The sequence below is a fragment of the Panthera pardus genome, unplaced genomic scaffold (genome assembly GCF_024362965.1).
Source record: "Panthera pardus isolate Hobbes unplaced genomic scaffold, ASM2436296v1 HiC_scaffold_16, whole genome shotgun sequence".
Lineage (NCBI taxonomy): Eukaryota > Metazoa > Chordata > Mammalia > Carnivora > Felidae > Panthera > Panthera pardus.
The window spans coordinates 152368914-152395199 of record NW_026526721.1 but is presented as its reverse complement, the minus strand read 5'-3'; the positions used below and the strand labels follow the sequence as shown (position 1 = coordinate 152395199).

General features: G+C 40.7%; 1 protein-coding gene across 20 annotated transcripts in view; it reads right to left on the bottom strand.

Moving 5' to 3' along the window:
- Window positions 1–26286, bottom strand: part of LRRFIP2 (LRR binding FLII interacting protein 2) — a 105392-nt gene that overhangs the window by 45230 nt on the left and 33876 nt on the right. For 10 of the 20 annotated variants that reach the window (XM_053904015.1, XM_053904023.1, XM_053904026.1 and 7 more), the window contains 12 exons: window positions 22219–22305; window positions 20602–20652; window positions 15258–15314; window positions 15115–15159; window positions 10792–10833; window positions 9289–9354; window positions 7652–7726; window positions 6328–6375; window positions 6202–6246; window positions 5336–5383; window positions 4809–4870; window positions 1587–1650 (listed from right to left, as the gene is read on the bottom strand). In XM_053904015.1, the coding sequence (XP_053759990.1) occupies window positions 1587–1650; window positions 4809–4870; window positions 5336–5383; window positions 6202–6246; window positions 6328–6375; window positions 7652–7726; window positions 9289–9354; window positions 10792–10833; window positions 15115–15159; window positions 15258–15314; window positions 20602–20652; window positions 22219–22305 (690 nt within the window). The remainder of the gene's footprint in view (window positions 1–1586; window positions 1651–4808; window positions 4871–5335; window positions 5384–6201; window positions 6247–6327; window positions 6376–7651; window positions 7727–9288; window positions 9355–10791; window positions 10834–15114; window positions 15160–15257; window positions 15315–20601; window positions 20653–22218; window positions 22306–26286) is intronic. The other 10 variants (XM_053904030.1, XM_053904033.1, XM_019418675.2 and 7 more) reach the window with 4 other exon arrangements.

Sequence of the window (26286 nt, the reverse complement as noted above, 5' to 3'; positions counted from 1 at the left end):
TCAGCTCAAAGGTCACTTTCCTTGGGGAAGCCTTCTCCGACCACCCCGTCCAAAGGGACTTGCACACACACACACGCGTCCCTTCACGTTCCCTGTCCTGTCCCTGCTTTTCTCTTCACAGTTCCCGGGGTTACTTACTCTCTTTTCATCTTCCTCTGCTTACCTACCTTCTATTTCTTTCACAAGGATATAAGCTCTAGGAGGTCAGAAACCTGATCTGTCTGGCCCGCCAGCACTTTACTCCCTAAACATTTGTTGAATTAATAAAGGAGTATTTTTTACCTCACTCATCAGCTTTCCTTGCCTCAGCTCTGTCTGATTGCCTGGCTTAAAAACTCTTCCCTTCCAGGAATGGAATCTGGAAGTCCATCCACAGAGACAAAAAAGGCCTACAATGTGAAGTTTTGCTAAGGGCAACTGCAGTCAAGCAACGGTATTTTTATTCACACTAACAGTAATACAACTTAGATTTACACATACCTAATATTTTACCGGTTCCTACCGTCTCCGAATTGCGGTAGGTATTTTCCACATACTAATTCATTTAATGCATATATTAAGCCCTCCCACAAAGACAGTCACTAACATCCCCACTGCAAATAAACTGCAATTACCACAACTAAGAGGTTGTGGAAGTGGCTCAAAGCCAGGCATCGTGACTTTAAAGTCCCTGCCCTTTCAACTCCATCGCTCTCCCAGGGGCTTTCAGGTGGCCTGGCTTGTTTTTTCTCCTTCAGCTAGGAGTATGAGCTCTAACGGGCTCGCCGATGGACCACAACTGCCTTCATTAGATCACTGCATTCTTGGCAAGAAATCTCACAAACATTTGGTGTTCCTCTTCTCTAAGGAAACTTCACATCTATTACAATCTTTCACAAAACATGGTTCTTTTTGCTAGCTCTAAGCTGACATCCCATCCTTACCAATGTAACTTTCAAATCAATTCTTATATGTCGCAAACATGCCGTCAGCTCTCTGTAAAACTTCCAGCTTCATCAAAAAGAATAATCTGAAATTATTTACTTTGTATAGTCTAACCCAGCTATTTGCTGCCTCTACAATTATTAAGCTCGTTGAATTCTAAGACCAGAATTTTTAAGTTTTGCCATCAACAACTCTTAAAAAGCTCACAGGTCTTAAAAGATATGTAAACAACAAACAATACGTCTTAAATACACAGCGAAGAAAGCAACTGACCGCAACATGATCTGTAATCCATGGTTACGAGTTTTACACAGAGCGGAGCATTAATTTTGCTTGAGAAACTTGTTTGTGGTGAACTGTGCACATAAATGCATGTGAATGAAATAGCAACAAAGTATAGAAAGTGAAAAACTTTCAAATAGGCAAAGACTAGCCCGTTAGGGGTGTGAGCAGGCAAGTTACTCATGAAAGTTTCCACAGCCCCCAGAGAACACGCAGTCGCGGGAACACGTTTCTGAAGGCAAATTACTCATGTAAGCGAAATCTGAGGAAAATGCTCCTTTTGCCAAATGCAAATGTCACTTCCCGACAGATTTCGCGTGATCACACACTGGTGCAAGTTTAAAACTCACTGTGTGTGTCTGCATGCAAACCACGCTCACCACGCCGTCCCTTCGCCCGTGACTGGCACGACCAGAAGACCGGACGCTTGCACTGCCATCGTCGGTGAAGTATGGACGGCGAAAGCAGGTAATGAAAGCGAGGCGGTTTCACTGCAGGTCTCACCTGACCGTAGGCACGTTAGGTGAGGTTTCGAGAAGCATGCAGATACCATACGTGAGCATCCAATGGCACCGTGTAGCATGCACCATCAGACAGAAAAGGGCCTTCAAGCTGTAATAAACTAGCCCTAAAAACCAACAGATGCTTCCAAAGAGCACACAGAATAAAAGGCTACTTTATCTTTCATTTAACTTACAGAAGAAAAGAGGACAGGAGTGAGGGGCTGGGGTAGCAACAGACCAACCAGAAGCCGCCAGGGTCTCATGCTTTTTAAACCCCCAGGCCCCTTGGGATCCCGTCCGGGGTCAGTTAGCGTACTTGACGTTTCAGTTTGGGAGAGAAAATATACGAATATCTTCTGGGGAAATGATGTAAGTCAAAGAATCGCCTACCAGCAAGGACACTGAAATGATGATTCTTAGTTTCCTTTACTCATTCCTATGCAATGAGTGGAGCTATTTCTAACATCACCCTATAGTTTTCTTCCTATTTCACCAGCCCTAGAAGACTCCTCTTCCACAGGCGAAGGCTACCTCCATTCTGACATCACTGAGGAACCATTCTGGCATCACTAAGATAATAACTCTGAACCCAACGTCCAAATGAAATAGCACGTAGCAAGCACACAAGGACAAGATTCTATGCTTGACTGAAAATACATTACCGTAATTTTGTTGGCAAGGGGTCATTACGTTGGTACATTAAAAATGCTACCAGGCCCAAGAATTGCCAAGTGGAATTTTATTATGGAGTCAGGTAAAAGTAAACTCCCCACTTCTATCAAAAAACCTTTATCTCCTTAAACATTCCTGTGCACATTTTCGTTAAGTAAAGGAGCAGAATTCTTGAGAAGTGCCACTTGGAAATGGCAGGAGAACAGAGTCAAACACACATATAAAAGAAAACCTACGTAGTCCACTTACTCCATTCCACAAAAACAATCTGTATCGAACGTTAAGAAACTGCTTTAATAATTTCTCCAGCACGCCTGGGTGGCTCAGTCACTTAAGCATCTGACTTTGGCTCAGGTCATGATCTCATGGTTCGTGAGTTCAAGCCCCACACTGGGCTCCCTGCTGTCAGCACAGAGCCTGCTTAGGATCCTCTGACGCCCTTTCTCTCTGCCCCTCCCCTACTCGTGTGCTTGCGTGTTCTCTTTCTCTCTCTCAAAAATAAACATTTTTTTTAAAAAAGTAACTTCTCCGATTTTGACATTGTCAAGAATAACAAGGTAGTTCTTAAAGTCATCCTTTGCCACTGGAAAAATAAATTAGTACGGTCTTCTTGGTGGGCAATACGGCAACGTACATCATAATTTTAATGTATATACTCTTTGACCCCTATCATGTTAGGATTAGCAATTTACCTGGTATGAGATCTACTCATATGTACACAAAAATATACTTGTGTAAGAAAGTCCACTATGCAAGTGTTTAGTAACAAAACTTTGGCAACCCTAAATGTCCATGGGTAGGGGAGTGGGAAATACAAACTTCCAGTTATGTGATGACTAAATCACAAGGATAAAAGCTACAGCATAGAGAATACAGACAATGGAACTGTAACAGTGTTGAACAGTGACAGATGCATTGTGGCAAACACAGAATGGATAGCCTCGTCCAATTACTGTGTTGCAAACCGGAAAGTAATGTAACACTGGACGCCAACTATACTTCAATTTAAAAACAAAAAAGAAAAGCAGTACCCGGACCAAAACATAAAATATATCCAAGAAATCCTCAAAAAGAAATGTACAATTCATGCACTAATGAAACAATAGATTGCCATTAAAAAGAAAGTGCTGACAAAAAAAAAAAAAACTATCTCCAAAAAGCATTCAGTAGAGAAAGGAACATAGTTTACTTTTTAAAAATCTTTTAAATGTCAAGGGTGCCTGGGTGGCTCAGCGGGGTGGGCACGCAACTCTTGATGTCAGCTCAGGTCATGATCTCACAGTTTGTGAGTCTGAGCCCTGCACTGGACTGACAGCGCAGAGCCTGCTTAGGATTCTCTCTCTCTCTCTCTCCTTCTCTCTGCCCCTCCCCTGCTTGTCCTCACACACGATGCACTCTCGCTCTCTGTCTTAAAAAATTAACATTTCCAAAAAATATTTTAAATGTCAAAAAAAGAATGGAATAAATCTTTACGTATGGATACAAAAAAGAGACTTTAAGTAAAGAAAACAAGCTGAGGCACAATCTGTATACATATACATACTGGTCAAATAAAGGACACTCGTGTATGCGTAATGTATCTCTGAAAGGATATACGAGGACAGAGCCTGCATTTGGGGGAAGAGAAATGGGGGAAAGCATCAAGGGATTTTTAATTTGGACTTTCCTTAGGCTAATACCACTTTTATAACTTTAAAAATGTTTAAAAAATGTTTTGGGGTGCCTGGGTGGCTCAGTCAGTTAAGCGTCCGACTTCATGATCTCACAGTTTGTGAGTTCGAGCCCCGTGTCGGGCTCTGTGCTGACAGCTCGGAGCCTGGAGCCTGCTTTGGATTCTGTATCTGCCTCTCTCTGTTCCTCCCTGACTTGCTCTCTCTCTCTCTCTCTCTCTCAAAAATAAATAAAGATTTAAAAAAAATTTTTTTAATAAAATAAAAAATGTTTTAATATTCCAGAAAGATTAGGTGATTAGAACTGTCCCAGTTTTGTCTTTTATGTAACAATTTTTAGAAGCTGGCTTGTTTTACTCCTTCTCCTTTCACAACACTGATCCCTGAAGTGCTGGCAGGCAAGTGAAATGGCTCAACGCAGGAAGCAGAAACGGAGGGAGGGGAGAAATTCAGGATGATCAACCCCATCTTTTGAATTATCACCACTAACAAGACAAGAAGTTCACATAAATGACAGTACAACATTTTTTAAACTTTAATGGCATTGGTTCCAGACTCATTTAAGAAATTATGTACAAAGCCACATTCATACAGAAACCACCAATTAGGACAAATTAGTACACCTGAGTTTGTGCTCTGACAGCCCATGATAATCCACGCACAGGAGTGAAACACACATCCTCAGTCTTCTGAACTGTGAGTACAGGTTAATTAAACAACCCCAAGTGTCTATACAGCATGCAAAGAGACCAGACAGCTCACCACAGGACTGCTTCGGGCCGAACTCGTTCTTGAGGAGTAGGAACTGTATTCGGATGGCTATAAAGTTTCCAAGAAGAAAGGTTTTACAGTAATGGCCAGCTCCCTTTCCTGCTGGGAATACATTAAGGACCCTGGACCCTAAGTGGCTGCTGGCTCCCAGAGGGAAGGTGCTGGCTACTCCCTGTCTGGAACCCTGCCTCCCCCACAACCCTTCAGACCCGGCATCGCTCGGCAGGAGGCTGAGAAGGGGAAGGGGATGCCCGGAGGAGCACTGCTCTCATCCTCTTTCTGCGGGACTAGTGAGCAGGAAAAGAGGTTCCTCTGCCTACGTTCCCTTCAGACTTTGAGCCATGATTTCCGGCAGGCACTTGCTCACGGCTTGGGGGAGAGTCACAAATGGCTAGCTCACGGGTCGCTGCTTACAGAGCCACTGCAGGTCAGATGAAGTGACTTTCCCTTTGTAAGGGAACTGTGCCCACCTGCACATCACCCTCGTCACCACCTCCCTCCGGCTGGACTTACAGTTCGAGACCCGTAAGGGTTATATAATCCGCCGTCATACAACGACACCTACAGAACAGAGAAAATGCCATTTATCTATTTATTCAGCATCCAAGTTGTTTGGAAAATGTCACAACGTCTTTGCAGTACTCAGTTCCAAAAGAGCGTCAAAGAGTGGTATCTCAGGCGAGAACACCCACTGATACGCGTGAAGCCCCGCATCGATCCCATTAAAACCTCAAGCTCACGCTTCGTTTAAATAGCGCCCTTAGTTACAGTATTTCCTCCCATCATTGTGTGACGAAGCTAGGAGAAGGAACACTTACGAATTTATTCTCCGAGCAGAAAAGGAAAGCGAGGGACAGAAAGCATTTCGCCCACCGGCACAATGAAACGAAACTACGGAGCCCTAAGGTGCCGGTCTACGAGAACAGGCCCCGGCAAACAAGCAGCAGCTCGAAAGCAACCGGCTCACAAGTCGCACGTTACACAGAGCGATGGCTTCCGCTTTCTAGTCAGCTTGCTTTATTAGAGCCTGGTATTAACGTGGCCAAGGCCACAGCTGTCCCAAAGAAAGACATGGCCGCTGTGCATGGGCAGCCATCTCACAAAAGGACACAAGTGAAGTGGGGCCCATGCAGGTCGGCCTTCTCCACAGGAACCAATCCTAAGCAAGGGCCTACCGACAGCCAGCCGTGTCTGGAAACCAGGGGCCTTTCTACCACCATAAAGTTTTGCACGTTAAACACAGGCAGCACATCCTGCAGGACACACAGCATCAAAGCCATGTGTCCCTGACTGTTGTGGAGGAAAGCCGTCAAGCCAGAGTCAGCGCCATGACAGGGGCTCCCCCGGGGGTACACGCACTGGAAGAGAGCAATACGAACCAGACTGGTACTTCTCAGCAGACCAGAATCTGCGGTGGAAGAGGCCTATGAAAAAAGTGCACGATCTCACCCAAAGAAAAGCAACTGGTAGCGATGAAGGCAACACACTTCTCAGAAAGTACTAACCCTGTTGCTCCTTGATGTCGCCAGAGGGTCACTACACAGGGAAGAAGACTGTTAAGAAACAAAAGCAAAACGGAACAAGGTAACTGAGCAAAACAAAAGAACTGGTCTCTCCAACACGAAAGCAGAAGTCACGTTTATTCTATACTGCACAATTTATTAGCAATTCCTGAGTGCTTAAGGCAGTTAAGGAACACACAAGTGGAAAAAAATTAGTCATTAGAAATCTTTTTGAGGGCGCCCGGGTGGCTCACTCAGTTGGTTGAGCCTCTGACTTCGGCTGGCTCAGGTCATGATCTCACGGTTCACGAGTTCGAGCCCCGCATCGGGCTCTGCACTTTGGGCTCGGAGCCTGGAGCCTGCTTCGGATTCTGCGTCTCCCTCTCTCTCTGCCCTGCCCCTGCTTGTGCTCTCTTGCTCTCCCACTCTCTCTCTCCTCTCAAAAACGAATCAATGTTAAAAAAAAATCTTTGAGTACCCATCTTAAGGGATAAGTAACAAAAACACCTGGAATAGTTTTCCATAAATGGGTTTAAGTCCTACTGGGCTTTCAACAGTAACGTCAGGAGGGTAGTGTGGCAGCCCAAGAAAACACTCCAGGAAAGGGGGGTCACGGCACAGGGCCTGTGGAGGATGGTGGCCACACGCAGGTCGCCAGTAGTTCCTGGGGCATTCTGTGGTCTCACAGCAGACCCCTGATGGGCTTAGCCCGACTGCTGAGGAACCAGGTAAATGAGCTCCAAGCCATCACTATAAACACTGTTTTCCAAATGGATGAGAAAGCCAGTCTTTCAAAGTCTTACAAGCCGTGGACCAAGTGCCTTCGTTTAATCAGATAAACTGTAGTGGTCACAACAAAGCCAAAGCACCGACAAGGCACAGCACTCTCAAATGGAATTAAATCTTTCTTTTTTCTGACATCATTTGAAAATACAATTTTCAGTTCCTTTTCCCAAGCCCATCAGACAGGGCAAATAAGAGCAAGCTGTGTGCGCAGGCTTCGACAGATGAATTATTTTAAATGTACTATGCACCATGTATGGAATGTCTTTTAAATTTACTGATGTGTTTGAACTTTTTTATATGTTAAGTTTTTTCACTTTAAAAAATGGGAAGAAAATGGTACTCACTTACAACAACGGTGATTCAATAGTTCCCAGTGTGTGAAGATACACTCACACAGACTATATGAATACAGTCACCACAAACCAGGGGACACACAGCCGTTCACAGATTAGTTCGAACTAGTCAAAAGGCAAAATCGAGGGTTAGAAATGTGTTAAAGTTGGATAATAAAACACACGAAGCCAAAAAGCTTGAGACGAACCCGAGTGTAGTAGGCAGAGGTGGGTTTGCTATGCCTCAGACTGCTATAGTTTCTCTGGTCAAAGTAGAGGCCACTCTGCAGAAAGTAAAATTAAACACTTTTCTTAGGTTAAACGTTGCCAATGCACAAAGGCAGACTCCACTACTGCCAAACCCCTCTCCTCCAAAACAGTGACTTTAAAGCACTGAATTGCATTAAGTAAAAGTTACAATAATAATTATGTCAAGTCTCCAAAACAAGACTAATACTAAAGGTTAACTGTTTTCAAACCAAGTCACTACTAACTTTTTGACTTTAAAAACATGAGCATAAACCCTCAGTCAAAATGAAACAGAAATGATAGTGATTTATTCTCATGTCACATTTAGTGACATCCTTGAAAAATCCAGGACAACTGAGGAACTGCCATTTATAATTACCATTATAATTACCATTTAGTAATTACCAATTACAATTCCATTTGGCAATGTCACAGAAAATATTAAAGTCTTTTTTCTTTCCAAACTTCTCCTAATCCCATTATTTGTCAAAATGAACTGATCGAATTACGTTACCAAAGATGGAGTGCACGTGTTTACTGAAGAGGTTTGGCCTAAAACCTCCATGGCAAGTTCATTTTCAATACACTGCACAAAATAACCCATTTTACAGACTGTGGTTGCTTCACAGAGAGAAAATCATCTACAAAATTCCCTTTCTAATTTATCCAGCCATCTTCTTTACTAGAAGTTGAAGAAATGTAAGCAATCCCTGACCGAATCCCCCTGCAGTCGGGGGGCACCCCTCCTCCCACCGCCCCCCTGCCACTCCAGGCCTTGCCTCCCTGTACCACGCCCTCAACAAGGCACCAGGACTCACCTCTCCCCAGAGCTCCCAATGCTTCAGCCCCCACCTCTCACAAATGTCCTCTCCATCACATTCTGTCCTGTGTCCTCTGCGCCAAAGCCCACCGACCCTCTCTCACCCCACCAAATATCAGAGCCCTGTCCACAGAACTAGTTAGCAGGGGAGCTTGGGACTGATCTTCCTGCCAGTACTGCGGCAGCCTAACAGGAAGAGGTGTTCCTCGCACCCCAAACGGGCATTCTGGACACGCTTTTTCTAGCAGAGTGGCTGGAAGCGGCTGCAATGGAGCACTGTTGTTGGTTCTGTGGCTTCACGGCATTGTAGGTTAAAGAGTTCTCTGCAAGACAGCATGGGAACTCTGCTAACACAAACTTCATTGTTTCTACCAGAAAACTCATTCCACGTTCCCAAAGTTTAACCTACAAACTCTCAGAATGAAACCTATTTGTGAGTTTGGCATTGCCGATACTACCACAACTAAATCAATTCAAATTTCTAAAATAAGGATAAAAATCTCACTAAGCGTATTCTTGAAGTATATGCCAAAAGACAGTTCATAAATGAAAACAGGTGGTTAAGGAACTTCTTGTATTAACTTGACAGTAAATCCTGTAAGTGAAAACAAAATTACTTTTAAGTAAGATTCTGAATAATGTTTCAGTATGGTATCAGATTGCAATAACGCCTAAGGCACACCGAAGTTGCAATCATAATTCTCAAGTTCCCTAAAAGTAATCCGTGAATTTTACAGCAGCGCAAGATAGTGGGACATGAGAGAGAACACAACTAACCAGTGGGTCTTTACGAGAACCAGAAGACCTCTTCTTCATTCCGTAAGAGTGACTGTAAGAATGATTCTGGAAACAAACATTGGAAGTTAACCTTAATGATCATATGGTGAAGTTTTAACAATCACTTCACAAAATCTGTTTTAAAATTAGACACAGAAAGATGCATGAGATACAGAGTAGTCCCCATGCAATCTACTTCCCAGCTGTTAGTAAATGATTCACTGCCCTCGACTAGCTAAGATCTCCAGCACCTCTACGCATCTGCACTCCCCGCTCCCCGTGCCATCGGCTCCATGTGTAACCAGCTAAAAAAGATGCAATTACGACGCAGAGCCAGGCAGGGGATCTGTGGGGATGTTCTCCCCACCCTTTATTTGAGTCCTTCTATCTTCTTCATAAAGACATGGGTGACAAGAGGGTCCACCTCCTTCTAGGTTGTCCTCAGCTAAGAGCCAAAGGGCAATCCTTTGGGATCAACCAAAACAAGAGAGAAAGAACAGGACACTGCTTTGCCCAAGAATGCACCCTTGACCCAAGTTAGTCGTCCCACAGCACGCGCTGCTCAGGAAGAAAACAGCCAACATGGAATGGATTGTCCCTTGTAGCAAGAGCATTACCAGACAACGGCCTTACACGCAGGTCCTAGGAAGACAGACCGTCTCAATACATAACTTCTCCCAGGTGTGCAGAGCAAGTGTATACGAGGGAATAAAGGACAGAAATACTACTATACAGGTCAATGGGGAGACAAGAAACCCAGTACAGCTATGCACGGCTCATGTGAAACGAGGAGGTGCGGGCAGAAGCGTCCTAGCTATCACTAGTCTGCTCCAGGCCAACCATCTGACACACACAGAGCTCGATCCTGAATCTGTCCACTCACTTTCCTTTTTTGAATATGCATAACCTTCCATGTATACGTTACCCTGAACATTTTAAGAGATGACTATACAATCTAGAAACTCAGGCAATCTACTGACATAACCCAAGGAAAACATGCTATAACTATACTTCCTTGGCTAAGATGACACACATAAAAAAACGAACCAAATCAAGCAAATAGAAGCGAACATAACTGATGTTTCAGGCATCATCTCCCACTGCTGGCTGTTTCCTGTTTAGTAACTTCACACCTGCTGGGTTGGGACACACACATAAACGCGAAACACAGCAGGGTCTATAGTTCAGTGAGCATCAAACACTGCCAGAAACATGTCTTCTGGGCAACGCACATGTGTCAGCTGGGTGGTTTATCACTCTAAAAAAAGAAGTTACTACCAATCTTAGTCCTAAATAGGGAAGTAAATCATTTTTATCTGATCCTGAAATTCTAAAAGAAAAATGATTCAAATATTAAATTATGCCACGATTGTATTGTTGGCCATATTCTTTCCCCAAAACATAATAACAAACCTGTGAAAGTTAGTCATAATCTATGATTAGCATCATTAGGCATTTATAAAGTAAAACTCTACATTTAACACAAAATCATGCACTACATACTAATGATGAAAGTCTTGATGATCTATCCTTGAGAGCATCATACTGGATTTCAGAGAAAGGTGACAGTTGGTTGCAGTTCCAAAATCAGAAATATAAAGAGGAAAAAGCAACATTTGCATAGATTAAAAATCCAAACTAACTGGAATTTAAATAAAAACTTAATTTAAAAAAGATCCAGCACTATTAAAAGCCCCAAATTATACGCAAACGTTGTTACATGCGGATTAAAAAATATTCCTCCCCTCACCCACACTTTCCTAGTGTAAGTTATTGCTAAACTGTATGTACATGTAAAACCACATGTTCTCTTTCAGACACAGAATTCATCATCGGTAATGGTGAGACGATTCGATCTCAGTACACTAGAGCATGAAACATCCCAAGGAAGCCTTTAAATGCAGGAATTAAGCATTCTGAAGTTAAAAGAGGTTTTACTTTTTATTATTGTGACCATTACCATCATTTCCCATTGTTTAAAACGTGACAAAAGCAAGGCATGAATAACGAAGCGAGAGCATGTAATATAATCAGGCTTACAAAAAAACAAATGCAGCGTCAAAGTGTAGGAAGAAGTTCCCTTGGAGCTGCCTGTGGACAAACAGGTGAAAAACTGCCCTTCTCGACTAAACTAAAAACTGAAAACACTGGACAAAACTGGAAACTTAGTCCGAGCAAAGTGCGGAATGCACAGTATACATACATACGTTAAAAATATAAATAAAGGAAAAATACGGAAAACTTATGGTAAGACCAGAAAAACCACACTTCATGTACAGTCTCTAAGAAAATAAGATAATAGGCGTAACAGTACATTTCAAATCCAAGAAACTCAATAAAATAGTAACTACTGAGATTTCTGGTTTCCTAATTTTGTTTTTTAAGCATTCTAGCTTATACCTTTTAAGCAATCTTACCCAGAAGAGGCAAGAAATAAAGAGTGTTATTACATATGCAAAAAAAAAAATCTGTTTATCCAAAAATTTTTTAAACGCCTAAAGGTGTGCATTTGGTAAATTATGTGCAATGATAAAATGTCTCTGTATGGTGAGTGACATTTCCCGGAAAGTAAAGTTCCTTCTCTATAGAAATTCCACTTGGGTCTTTTCTCAGTCAACAAAGTATCTTTTTTGTTTAAAAGAAAATACCATCACTAAAGTACGTATCACTCAAGCCACACATTCTTGCATATAAACTATTCCACCCTCCCAACCAGATCAGTTCACTGAAGAAAACAGGCATGTCTTCTGTTCTCTGATCCTCTCTGTGGCACCAATGGCATTTTACAGAGGCATAGGATTTAAACAGGATTTAACAAGTTGAATTGAAATTGACCTATTTCGATTTTCCTTTCCCACAACGTAATGCAGAGTTCAGCTGTTTCTTTTTAAAAAACCGTTGAATCTAACTGCTAAGATATCCATAAGTTGGCACTCCAACTGCTACTAAAACAACTGGGCAGATGAAAAGAATCCCTCAGTACCTGCCAATTGGCATTTATGTTGTTTAGAAACAAATGACTCATCAAAGGAGGGAGAACTGAAGACACTGAAGGACTCTAGCTAAAACATTTCCAAAATGCTATTATGGTATATTAAAATTTTTTTTTTTTCTCTCACAGACAGTTACCTGAAAGTCTTCATTTGAAATAAAATTAAAAGAAATACAGCAAACAAGTTGTGGAAACAAAGTTCAGCAAGTGACAATCTCCATCAGAATATACACCTATTACTCAAGCCCACAAAACTCTCCAAGTCAGCAGTGGATGCACAATATTAACACTGCACAGTTTTCTGAACTGCACACCATGATGTCTTTCCTTTTGGGTGAACTGGCTCTGCTCCAGTGTGTCCCAGTCATGTCCTTCGATGGGCTCTTCCATGGAATTAAACAGTGTAGTAGTAAATGACAAAACAGAAATCGCAAGCATATTAAAAGCAAATCCATTAAAATTAGACTAAGGCTATTGATAATTAAATAGGAACTAATATTTGTAACAGTAAAAATCGGCACCAATAAGAACCTGCCATGTACCCCTACTGCTCTAGTTCAAGCTCACCTCAGCTTTCTAATTTTGGACGTCTACTTTACAGTCTTCTTGTATTTCAGTATAAAAAGCAGTGACCGAGCATTTGTAAGATGTTTTTTAAAGGGAGATTGTTTTTTAAAGAAACAGACTTTAAATTCTAAGCTCAGGGCTTTGATTTCATCCTCTTTCCCCCAAACCAACCATTCTCAGTTCTGAACTATCTTTGCTCTTTTTATTTTTATATAGAATGTCTCTAGCAAGAACACCATTTCCAGCCCAAATACCTTCTGGCGGGCCATTTGTCACAAAAAGTACTGAAAGTTAATTGGACAAAAATCAAAGATCAAAGTCCTAAGAATGGGGCAGAAAACCTTAACTATATCTGCCCTCACATCCAGGTACCGCTAGTTTTCACACATCAAATACAAGTTTTAAAAGAAAAATTTTACACAATAACTGACGGGGGTGCCTGGGTAGCTCCGTCGGTTGAGCATCCGATTTCGGCTCAGGTCATGATCTCACAGTTTCGTGAGTTCTCGTGAGTTTGAGCCCCGCGTCAAGCTCTGTGCTGGTATCTCAGAGCCTGGAGTCTGCTTCCTTTGGATTCTGTGTTGTCCTCGCTCTCTGCCCCTCCCCCACTCGCACTCGGTCTCTCTCAAAAATAAACATTAAAAAAATTTCTTTAATAACTGACAAAGAAATACCAAAACTCCCAAATTATACCATAATAGGAAATTTTCATAGTTACCACAGTGAAATAAAATACTGTGAAGATCTACTTTTATCTTCAAGTTATTTAATTATATAATTTCCATAGTAAGAAAATCCTCATTATTACTTTATAGACACTCAGGGTAATCAATTCCTTATTAGTTTAACTGCACGTTTAATTTCTGTTGTGCTTATTTGAAGATTTGTTTTAAAGGTTCCTAAATTAGGTCAAACTTAGATGGTTTTACTGTTCGAATAAACAAATATAACTAATATATAGTCAAGTTTGCCTGAGACCACATAGAAATTTAAATAACCAGCTTGATGATAATAACTGTGTGAAACTTCACACTATGAACATTATAATGGAAAGCAAAGAAAAAAGCCATAAATTTTTAAAAAGTGGGGAGAGATGATTTTCAAAGCCCCCGACACTCAACTTTTAAGCTTTTGTTGACTAACTCCCTGTATGATTCTTTCCTAAGTGTCTAAAGGGAAAAAAAGTATCTCCAGGGAGAAGCAGGATGAATTCATTATCTTTAAAAAATGGTTCTCCGGTAAAATCATTCTTAAGCTGCTGATTAGATTACTGTGAAAGCTTGTTAATATTCTCATAAATCTAAACTTTTGCAATTAACAAAACTATTTGATTCAAAAACAAGTCTACTAACTTACTGTAAAAAGACAGTAGATTACATCTACCAGTAAGAACATAACCAGAGGAAAGGACCATTTAAGAACTGTAAACACATCAGTGTCTAGTATACCAGATCATACTTGGGTTATTATAGTGTACTTTTATATATTACACAAGATAGGAAGAAAACTAGACTTAGGGAAAGTTAACCAATATAGACCTCAACATGAAAGATCATTTGACTGATGAAAAACCTACATATAACACACATACAATCTTACCAATACATAAATTAAAAGCATTGCTTTAAGGTTTAAAGCACAATCGTCTAAAAAGAGATCTGTGTCTTGACACAACATACAAGCCTTTAATGAACAAACTCCCATTTATCTTGATTTACAGCAACGTGTGCTAAGAAGCTGAAGCATACACCACAAACTGTTAATCAAAATGTGGAAGTACGGTAATTACTATAAATATGATTAAGCAGGGAATTTTTCAAATCAGTAGCTCAATTTTTGTATGTAATAAAACTATAATTAGTCAACCAAGCCCCAAAGCAATTAACCCATTTAATAAACTGCTTTTTTAAAAAAAATATGAAAGTAGGAAAATTTGCAAGTTGAACCACACAGATGTCATCCCATAGAAGTCAACCTTACTATTTTGTGATAATTTTCCAGAATCAAAGGTCCTTTTATAGAAAAATAGTAAATATATATGTTAATAGATTAAAATATTCATGATTTTAGAATTGATTTAGATTGATTATAGCAACGATTTAGAGAAAGTATCACTTGCCAATGAAAGGACTTTGCCAATATTTTCTTTTTTCTTTTTTTAAAGGCAAAGGACTATATGAACGCTGTCAGATTGTTCGGGCAACAATGCTGCAGAAGGCTCACACGCAGAAGCTGCTATCACAGCGCAAACAACTTAAAATACCAACCCTGTGGCTGCCAAGGCTTCGAATGGACAGTGCATCCTCAACTCCCTGATAAGAAGAGAAACAAACAGAGCATAAGTGTGAGGGTGACTGCACGAAGGCAATGAGGAAAAGTATCAGGGGCAAGCTTATCGGTAATTACAAACCAGAGAAGGTCGACGATGACTGGACCGGTGGGAATACCGGGCCCTTTCGGAATCTTCCTGGGAAAGGAGAAAGCACATGGAGAGTTAATCGCTGAACGGAGGCTTGTCTATCACAGCAACTGAGCAAAGAACAGTCGGTTAAGGTAAGAGCACAGCAGCATCCTTCTCATAGCAGGCAGGTGTGGACAGCTCAGCTTCAGCAGCTGGGTTTGGAGCAGGCACATGCTTCGGGCAAAAAGAAAGTAGAAATCATCTTGGAAATGTTTTTATTTTAATAAGTGTATGTATGTCTGACCACTTGTAGAATGTAATCTATATATGACCATAAGAGCACAGTATACCAAGATAAAAATAAGCAAGTGTACTTAACGAACAAATTGAATTCAGCATTAAAAGTAGACTTTTATCTATTTTTTTTTCTCATTGTGAATGTTCATTTATGCAAGGCAGGAAGAAATGTTTAATACAGAGATAGTTTAAGGACCTAAAAAAATCTGGGTCATAATTCTGTGCTCACAGAAAAGAATTTCTTCCTGTTTTCTTGCACCACTCAGAAAAGAATAACGAAATGTGCGTTGTTAACATGAAAAGCTACTTTTAATTAGAAGAAACTAAATAAATATTTTAGAGTTGGTAAAGTTATCTCAAGAGTCATGCTTTATGAAGACGGTAAAAACAAAGCAAAGCAAAGCAAAGCAAAACAACAACCATGACCACAGCCTAACAGCTGATTAAATCCAAATGCAATTCTAAACTTTTCCACAGTCAGCTATTAGCACTGGAGCATTAAGCCCTGCCTGCGTCTGTGAAATCAAATGACTAGTCCTAGAATCTAATCAACTGAAACAGTAAGGAACTTCTGATCTTTCAGAATTTCAAAGTCCAAAGTGTTAAAGTAATTTGCATTGATTAAGAATCTACACACAGCTGTCCAACTGGGTTCAGAGCTAATTAACATTGTCTTTTCCGAAATGAATCAATACTTCAACACATGGCACTGCAGCACGATCATTACACAGAACACACAGATGTTGCTATGTCTGAGCATTCATTTCAAATACAGAAACAGTAACTCAACAGACACACCACAATGCCGTATTTCGGTCATGAGCTTTCGGTCTCCTTCAAAAAAACCTCCTGGTTGTCATCTGCCTTGTACATTAATGCATGTGACCAAATCTGTTGAGAAGTCTGCTTGTAAGCACCAGTATGATTCAATGATTCAATATCCAACAGGGTGTTCTGAACTTCCGGGAGTTCACCACTGATTTACATTTTTCTTATATAATAGACACACGCAATCTGCAAGAAGACAAGCAAGTTTCTTCCCTTCCCTTGATTATCAGATTATAAACCCAAAAGTTTTGTGGGGCATGTGCATAAACCCAGAAGAGTAGGTACAGTTTATTAAGTGGTAACCAGTTCTGGGCTAGTTAGCTTTAAAGAACCTTGTACTACACAAGCATGCCCCTTCCCAGTCTTCTTTGGGGTACCAGGGCAACATACATAGTTTAATGTTCAATCTTCCCTTTACTCTTTTTTTTTTTTTTTAATATAATTTATTTATTTTTTAATTTCCATCCAAGTTAGTTAGCATATAGTCCAACAATGATTTCAGGAGTAGATTCCTTAATGCCCATTTAGCGCGCCCCCCCCCCCCCCACAACTCCCCAGCAACCTTCTGTTTGTTCTCTATATTTCAGAGTCTCTTATGTTTTGTCCCCCTCCCTGTTTTTATATTACTTTTGCTTCCCTTTCTTTACCCTTTATTTTCATTCCACCTGCCACACAAGAGCACTTTTTAAAAACCTACCTCTAAAAATAGCACAGCCGATGAGAGATGCAGTAAAGACAGATGAATTCATATTTATTTTTAATTATACTACTATAAAAATAATTCTTAATAAAAATACCTTACACAGCCTTTCTAATCCCATTTGGGAAAAAATGGCCTAAAAAGACCTTAGAAGACTACAGAATAACATGTAAACCCATACAGGCCAGTTAATATAAAGTGAGAGAATATAGTTTATTCCAGTCATAAACTACCCCTTAAGCCAGCCCTGTCCACCAGAACTTTGTGATAAAAATGGAAACGTTCTCTTTGTGCTAATATGCTAGCCACTGGCCACATGTGGCTACTGACCACCTGAAATGCTAGAAGTGCAACTGATGAATGAAGTTTTTATTTTTAATCTAATTATCCACATATGGCTAGTGGTGACTGTATAAACAGTAAGGCAAGCTTAAGCAGATTTTTATTACACCAAAAAAGACACAAAGCACATATTTTAAGAGGCTGCCATGTAGCACTGCTTTTGTATAAAAAGGCAGGCATTTAGGTTGTTGTAAATTATTGACTTTGAATACTTCTGCACAGTGGCAAATATGAAAGAGAAGGAAACCCTTATATAAAAGACCCTAGCACCAACCCTAGAATTACTTTTAAGTGCTAGAAAGGTCCTGAGAGATTATATAGTCTGATCCCTTCGTTTTAAAGTAAAGGAAATCACAACTCAAAAAGATTAAGTAGGAATCTACAAAGACAGAAAGCTGGGACTAGCATTCGGATATTCTGACTCAGTAGAACACTGAACCATAAAGAGACCATCCTTTCCTGGCTAAATTCACACTGATCATATAATAAGAGCATAAAGAAAATGGCCAGGTAGTCTGGCTTTTACTGAGAGATTTCTCCTTCTCTGGAAGAACAACCAGCTTCACTTCTCCCATATTTCTAGAATAGTATTTTAAACTGTCAATTGGCTTTTCCTGAATTAATAGCACCAGGGGCCAAGAGAAAAAAAAATTCGGCACCCTGTGTTTCTATGTACCAACTACAGGGCTGACTATCCTTCTCTTCCACCATCTGGGAAACAATCCATTTTTATTGTCCTGGAAGGCCTTAGTAGCATAAAGGATCCAAGGTGGCAAAAATAGGGCAATGCCTGCAAAGATGCATATATATTTGTTCAAGGCTTTCTGGAAAATCGTTTTGATACATTTAAATTAAATTAGTGGAAATGAAATGTAGCCTGTTTTTCAAAGTTCACCTGATGAGGGGGTGAAGTGATTTTATTAAGAAAGAAGACCACAACCCCGTGAGGAGACCTGGCCATGTTCTCTGTCAACAAGTAATATTTAAGTCAAGGCTAGAGCCGCTCCCTCAGTTTCAAATTAGGAAACCTCAGAAATGGCACGTTCTCTTCCAGGTCACCAACGTGCTCCTGATGGGGACGCCCAGTTTACAAACGGAAGCCCTGGCCACGCGCTAGGACTATCTGGAGGCCCACAAAGACCGAGGCCCTTTCAGCTCGGTCCTTTCACCTCCCAACCCACTGGCAGACGTGGTGCTCTCCCCAACCCTTGAATTCTGGCTCTGCCAGGGGCTGAGCAAGTTGCTGACTTCACCAATCCTTCGTCACCCGACCCAGAAAATGGAGATGGTGGTACCTCTCCTATCGTGCGAAATGCTGACGTGTGTGAAAGCACTCACACAGCGCTGGCATACGGAGGCGTGCTCAGAGTTAGCTCCTTCCTGAGCCCCGTGCCCTCGCTTTCCCTGTTCACTTCCCAACATCACACGCGCGCGCGCGCACACACACACACACACACACACACAGTGTTAAACTTAGGAGAAATTTCTAACACGGGAGGATTTTTCCTTCTGATAACAGACAATCCTACTTTTTGTATATGTTTGGTTTATTATACATTTATTATTCTTTATATTTTATATTGTGACTATTACGTGCCAATTTCTGTAGGTTCACAAACAGAAAGCAGTCAGAGAGACAGAGCTAAGGTGAGAAGTGAAAGGAAAAATTAGTTTGAAAAGAGTAAAAGCAAGTGTCCGAAGGGGTTAAGTGATCACTGTTCCCCCCTGAAACTAAACCCCATGTCCTCTGCGAGTCCCAGCTATCATTCGGGACTTGAGTTAGTCACCATTTACATTCTAAGCCTCCAAACCCAAAAACACTCCCCCTTCTGTGACAATCTAGTGCATTCACTGCCTGAACTGCACACATTTCACAGAGATTAAAAAAAAAAAAAATGTTTATCTTCACGGCCTTTGAATATAAGAATCAAATATCAGACTTGTAATATAGGCTTTTCTTCTTTCATGTGTTTGTCGGTCTGCCCTAATAAAATCAGACAACTTAATTTTAGAATTATAATATGTAATTTCAAAAAATTAAGCTAATATTTCCATGGAAAATTTGCAAGCAAAAGTGATGTCCTTGAGTCACACAAAATGTTCCTAATGCATTATCAGTAAGATAACCCAGTTTCATGCAGAAGACACTTTAAATAAAACCAATTAGGCTAGCTTTAGTGACAAGGGCAGATTCCATTCCAAAGTAACAAACACATACATGAGAACTCACTTAATTTTAAGTAACCAAACATCATCTTTCTCTCCTTTCTAAAATATCATGAGAAGTGTGATAAAGTTTCAAATCTGTAGCTCAATACAGTCATAAATATTTTAATTCCAGATGTACTTCAAAATACCGCTACAGAAGGAATTTGCTTATAAAAATGTCTTGTTTAACAGCAATTAGTGGTTCCTAACCCTTTAGGGGTCAAAGATTCCCTTGAGAATCTGGTGATCGTTAACACCTGTGGACATTTCATTAAAAATATCCATGTATTCAACACTCTGCAGATTTTCAGGCTTCCTGCTCCTCTCCCAAGCCTGTTCACGTCCTGGGTTAAGAAGCTCTGCAGGAGGAGACATCTGAGGAAGTTACAACACTGAAAAAAGCTCAAATTTAGGAATGCTTCCTAAGTACGAATATTCTACTGGTTCGCAATTTGCTCCTGTGACTAAAACATTGGGAACGGTGGTAGAGAAGACTCCAAAAGGAGCCGAGAGAACTGAAAACATAAGAGTAATTTCCACAGAAAATTCAAGAATGACTTGGGCCACCATCTCTCAATGAGGACATTTCTGCCCAGTGTTTTTTAAAAAAAAGAGAAAGAAAGGGGGAGAGGGAAGGAGATAGCGGGGAGAGGAGGCGGGAAGGAGAGGAGTAAAGAAGGAAGGGCGAATTTGAGGGAGACAAGAACAAACAAACACAGAGGAAGAAAACACATCCATTTACTCAGTCTTCCTTGGTCAAGAGCACTCATGACACAAGTGTGAGGCTAGACTACGAGAGAAAATAGGTGGACTCTAAGTACACGTTTGGTCCACTACAGCCAGAAGAGACTCTCTCTGACCTTTAGGTTCAAACATGCCAAACACTCCTACTTGGCAAACGATTAGTCAATGTTTTACTTCAAGACTGTGTTATTTCAGCAACCGATCACAACATGCGGACAGGCAATCCTGGCCTACCAGCCACTTGTGAATCTGTCCCCATTTCCGGTCAAAGGAATAATGACAGTGCTACAAATACAAAAGTTTCATAAACTGAAGTTTCCAACATACGGCATGCTCTCAAAAGTCTTCAATCAATCATATACATCTTCCCTGAGGGGCAGTGATCATTAGCTCGACATAAGCTACACGTTCAAAATACAGAAAATCACGAAGTTAACTGTGTTCAATAAGGAAGAGATATACGGCCCTCTGTAGTTCAGAGGAAATGGAACTTATGCTTAGTAACCATCTCCCTATAATTTCCTATAATGCACTGCAACATTTTCATCTTAAGCCAAGACCTGCATTCAATATTTGAAAGTATATATGAAGTTAAAAGCAGCATATGTATCAACTGTTTTTGAGTTTGTGAATAAAGTCTACACAGTCCTCTGTAAACCATTAGCGGAAGATCCACCATCAATATCAAAATAAAGTGTTGAATACTACTCTGCAGGTGTTTTCCCCTTTATACCAATATGGCATCCAAAGTATTTTTTATGTGAATTTTCAGAGCCAGTCAATCTCAGAATGGAAGGACTAAAAAAAAAAAAAAGAATATTTGTTTCATTTTAAAGAAGCCCAATTTCTATGAATTTTTTTTTTTTTTTGGTTTTCTTTCTGATAAAGGTATATTCAAATTTATGAACTATAGAAAAGCATTAAGAAGAAAACAAAACCAATCAATTCCACCAATGACAAACCAAAGTATTGATAGTAATCACTTCTTTCTAGTAGTTTTTGACCCTATATATGGATACTAGTTTTTGTAACACACGATGGAAGTCCTACCAGTCAGTCTTACAGCTGGGTTTGTTTTTGTTTTTTTTTAAATTTTCTTACGTGAATACCTTCCTCCATTATTAAATATGCTTAACAACTACAAGGTTGAATGACTTCACAGTGTTTTACTATGTAGATATCATTATACAATTAACCAAAACTCTAGGACAATTAGGACTATAGTAAATAACTTTGTCTCCTCTAAGCTGATTCTCCCTGATATAAGTAAAGCACTTTTCATACCGTAACAACTTATTACAATGTACATAGCAAGAGCTGTATAGGTGTCTGCTGTTATTATTTAAAGGAAGATTGCATTTAATTTGCTGACACAGAATGGCTTGTTAAAATACACACATCAGGTCAAACTATTCCCAGTGTTTCAACATGAATCAGATATACTCCATCAGAAGGAAACTAGCCAATAAATAAATAAATAAATAAATAACTCTGGAAAGAAAGAAAGAAAGAAAGAAAGAAAGAAAGAAAGAAAGAAAGAAAAAGAAAGGGAAAGGAAAGGAGGAAGAAAGAAAGAAAGAAAGAAAGAAAGAAAGAAAGAAAGAAAGAAAGAAAAGGAAAGAAAGAAAGAAAGAGAAAAAGAAGAAGGAAAGAAGGAAAGAAAGAAAGAAAGGAAGACAGAAAGAAAGAAAGAAAAGGGAGGGGAGGAGAGGGGGAGGGAGGAAGGAGGAAGGAAGGAAGGAAGGAAGGAAGGAAGGAAGGAAGGAAGGAAGGAAGGAAAGGAAACCAGCCAAGTATTGATTTCTTTGACACTGGCATGAAATGAGGAAACGAGGATCACCCCCAAATTACCTCTTTCTGTTGTCGCTCCAGTTCTCTCATGCGTATGTCTCTCGCTTCTGCCCGAGCAGCCCGTTTGGCTGCCAGCCTTGCCTCTGCCTGAAAAGTAATAGAAAGATTCAGCTTCATTTACAAACAACACTGACCTCCACCAGCTTTGAGGTTAAGGGGCAGATGGGACATGACCATTCAAAGGGGGTGCGGGGGGAAGAGATACCCTCTCTATCAGCTGCCTCACTCCGCTCCCGCGCACTCGTGTCTCTGTTCTGCCCCCTAGTCTCTCCTGCGATCTGGGCCTTTCCTTTTAAGTGCTCGCTTTGATTCAAACATTTCACACAACTCATTAAACGTCTTCTTACGTCTCTGCAAACTTGCCTTTTCCAGAATTTCTTTCCCTATCAATTCACTCCTACAAATTAGAAGCTTCAGAAGCAGTCTCTATTTCATCTTGGGCATTGCCAATATCCAGTCTCCAAGCACTGCCAATCCTCTACCGCTGGGTTTCTCGCACCCCAACTCAGCCTTCCTTATGCTGTTTCTGACCGACTGGGGAGCTCTTCACATCTCCCTCCCTTTAAACTCGTATGTGAGTCACATGCCATCGAATTCACCACCTACAACTCTACAATTTGGTGGTTTTCAGCAGTACAGTCACAAGGTTGCACGATGATCATCACTACTGTCTGATTCCAGGATATTTTCCTCACCCCAAAAATGCCCGTTACAGGCACCCCTCCATCCTCCTCCTCCCAGCTCCTAGAAACCACCAACCCTACTTTCTGTCTCTGTGGATTTGCCTATTTTGGAAATTTCCTACCGGGGACATCATACAATAGGAACTCATCTCTTGCTCGAACACTGCAACCGCCATGCCTTCAAACCCATCTACCTGCCTCCAGAAGCTACCCTATAATTCATCTTCTACGTGGTGACGGGACTGTCAATCTGCCTTTCAAAACACATTTCTGATCATGTCATTAAGCTGTATAAAATCCACCACTGGCTCCCCCTCCCTTATGGCTAAAACAAAATTCCACAGATTAGCACAAAGACGGGGAGGGGAAGGGAGGGGAGGGGGGGCCCAGCACAGGTATAATTCCTCTCAGTCAGATCTCGCCCTTATGTCCCAGGACTTGTCCCACTTGCACCAGCTGCAGGCCTCCTTGCTCCATCCCAGACTCCAGTGCGTCCCATTAAGCCTCTCTTCACACACTGTCTGCCTGGCGAGAGGGATCCCCTCTCCTCTTCGGCTAAAACGTGACCCGTTATGAAGCTTTTCCCCATTCCATCTACATACAAACGTCTCTACTGTGGCTCTACGACACTGTATCAAAATTACACACTTCTGTCACTCCCACAACTTCCGCGTCTCAATCAACGTCTGCTAAATAAACAGAAGAATGTCAGGCCATGGACCAAAGCACCGAGGAAATGACACAGGGAAACAGCGTGACCTACCACATGAAACGTAAAAATCTTCTCAATGATGTCTATCTGGCAGTGGTTTCCCCTGTTCTTGGCCACATCCTACCTAACTCTGATTCGGATCACCCCCTGATAACTACAGCAGTTTCTTCTTCCATGCCCGAGTCTCACACTAAGACTCGGCCAATATTTAAAAGATTATGGTGAGGAAGCTATTGTGCTCGGTGCTGAGAATGCAGGGGAAGATGTGACATCTCTGCCCCAAAGTCTTCAGTCCAGCTGAGGGACGCAGAAACACAACGCTCCAGGAAGGGGTGCAGGAAGAACAATTAGTTTTGCCCGGCACGGTCGCAGCAGGCTTCTAAGAAGAGGAGACAGCTGAACAGCTAACACTTATTCAACCACCTCAATTCTGGCACTTTCCCAGTCTGATTAACTGGCCTTTTGGTAACAAAAACCCTAAACTGCAATCTGCCAACCTCAAGCTTTAAACAATGACACGGCCAGGGCAATTAATCTTCTCACATGAATTTTTCATTGGCCTCTTATCTTTAAAAAAGCTATTCCTGCCTTCCTTACCCTTTTGACTAGATAGACACCACTTTCTTACTAGAGTTTGTTATTTTATAGAAAAACACTTCAAGGCTAAGTTATGCTTCAGCAGATCGCAAATACATTTTTAAATTACAAAGTATCACTTTTCTAGGGAAAATTTTCAAACCTCTTTTTTTTTTTTTATTTAAGAAAAGCCAGAGCAATGTGTTGGGATTGTCATTTCCACGTTATTAGCTTTGTATTTGTGGCCTTCCTTAGAAATTTCTCCATAATGCCCATTTCATCCAAGATCTATGGCCCATTCTGTACAATCTATACTAAAATGGCTCACTATCTTTCTTTCACCAAATCTAAATTACAGATAATTGAAATCTACTCCCTAATAAGGATTTCTTTTGCAATGAAAGGGCAGGGAACCTGGCTGCAGTGTAACAGAAAGAACGCGGGCTTCACAGCCACAAAAATGCCCTTCCCTGTTCCTTACCCTCTGTCCAAACTCAGATATGCCTCCCTTGGAGAGGGTACTGAAGGTCACTAAACAGCAAGCTTAAAAAAAGTCAACAGGATTTAAAATGACTTTATCTTAGTATTTTTCTACACATTGCTAACAGATGCCTGAGGCAGTACTGATAGCAGGAACAGCAAGCAGCTACAGGAGATTCCAACCCAGCAGACAAAGCCTGCACTGCATACGTGTACCGATCCAATGGAATAGACAAATTACAGGCACACACAGGACACTTCTAGGTAGTGACACGAGCATTTTCTCCTCTGAATACTGCACGAAAGTTAGTACAGATTCGTCTTAACACACACTCAGAGAAGGAAAATAAATGGGACATAACAATAAAGGATCACAAAAAATTAAGTTTAAAACGAAGTTGGTAAAAAAAAAAAAAAAAAAAAGTTAAACATGGAATGACCATTTGATCCGATCATTCCGTACCTGGGTACATACACAAAAGAACTGAAATCAAAGAGTCCAACAGAGATCTATATGCCAATGTTCAAATCAGCCTTATCCATAACAGCCAAAAAGTAGAAACAACCTAATGCCCATCAATGGATGAATAAACGAAATGTGTTATATCCATATAGGAGAATATGATTCAGCTTTTAAAAGGAAGAACATTTTGACATATGCTAAAACATAGATGAATCTTGAAAACGTTATGGTAAGTGAAATAAGCCAGATACGGAAGTACAAATGTTGTGTGATTCTAATTATTTGAAGTACCTAGAATAAAACTGAACAGTGGGGATAGAAAGTTGAACAGTGGTTCTAAGGGGCTGGAGGGAAGGAAGAAATGGGGAGTTTTTACTTAATGGGTACAGGGTTTCAGTATAAGACGATGAAAAAGTTCTGAAGATGGATAATAGCGATGGTCAGACAACAACGTAAATGTACTCAATGACACTGAACTATATACTTAATGATTAAAATGGTAAATTATGTTACATGTATTTTACCAAAAAAAAGTTAAAGTTAGCATAAGACATGAAATCAGAATTATTCAGGAGCCTAAATCATTTAAGTGTTGCAGGGTCTTTAAGCTGATATGACTCAAACTTTTTTTTTTTTGAGAGAGAGAGAGAGAGAGAGATAGAAAGAGAGAGCACATTCAGGGAAGGGGCAGAAGGAGGGGGAGAGGGAGAGGGAGAAAGAGAGAGAGAGAGAGAGAGAAAGAAAGAGAGAGAGAGAGAGAGAGAGAGAGAGAGAGAGAATCCTAAACAGGCATATGGTCGAATGCAGGGCTTGATCCCACAGCCCTGGGATAATGACCTGGGCCGAAATTAAGAGTCAGACACTCAACCAACGAGCCACCCGGGAGTGCCATGATTCAAACTTTTAAAATAAACAAGAAAATTTAGGAACTGGAAATATGGGTTCACAAGTTACCTGTGAAATCAAGCAGGTCAATGGACTAGGTTTCTAAAAATTTTTCTGATCGTTCTGCTTTCAAATATTAGACACAGTAAGGCTGATTAAAGGAAATATGCAATCACATAAGTATAGAAATTTATTCTTCTTAGGACAATGAAAATTATAGTACAAAAAGTAAAGCTATATTTGGATAGATTTAAATCCCTTTCCTACTA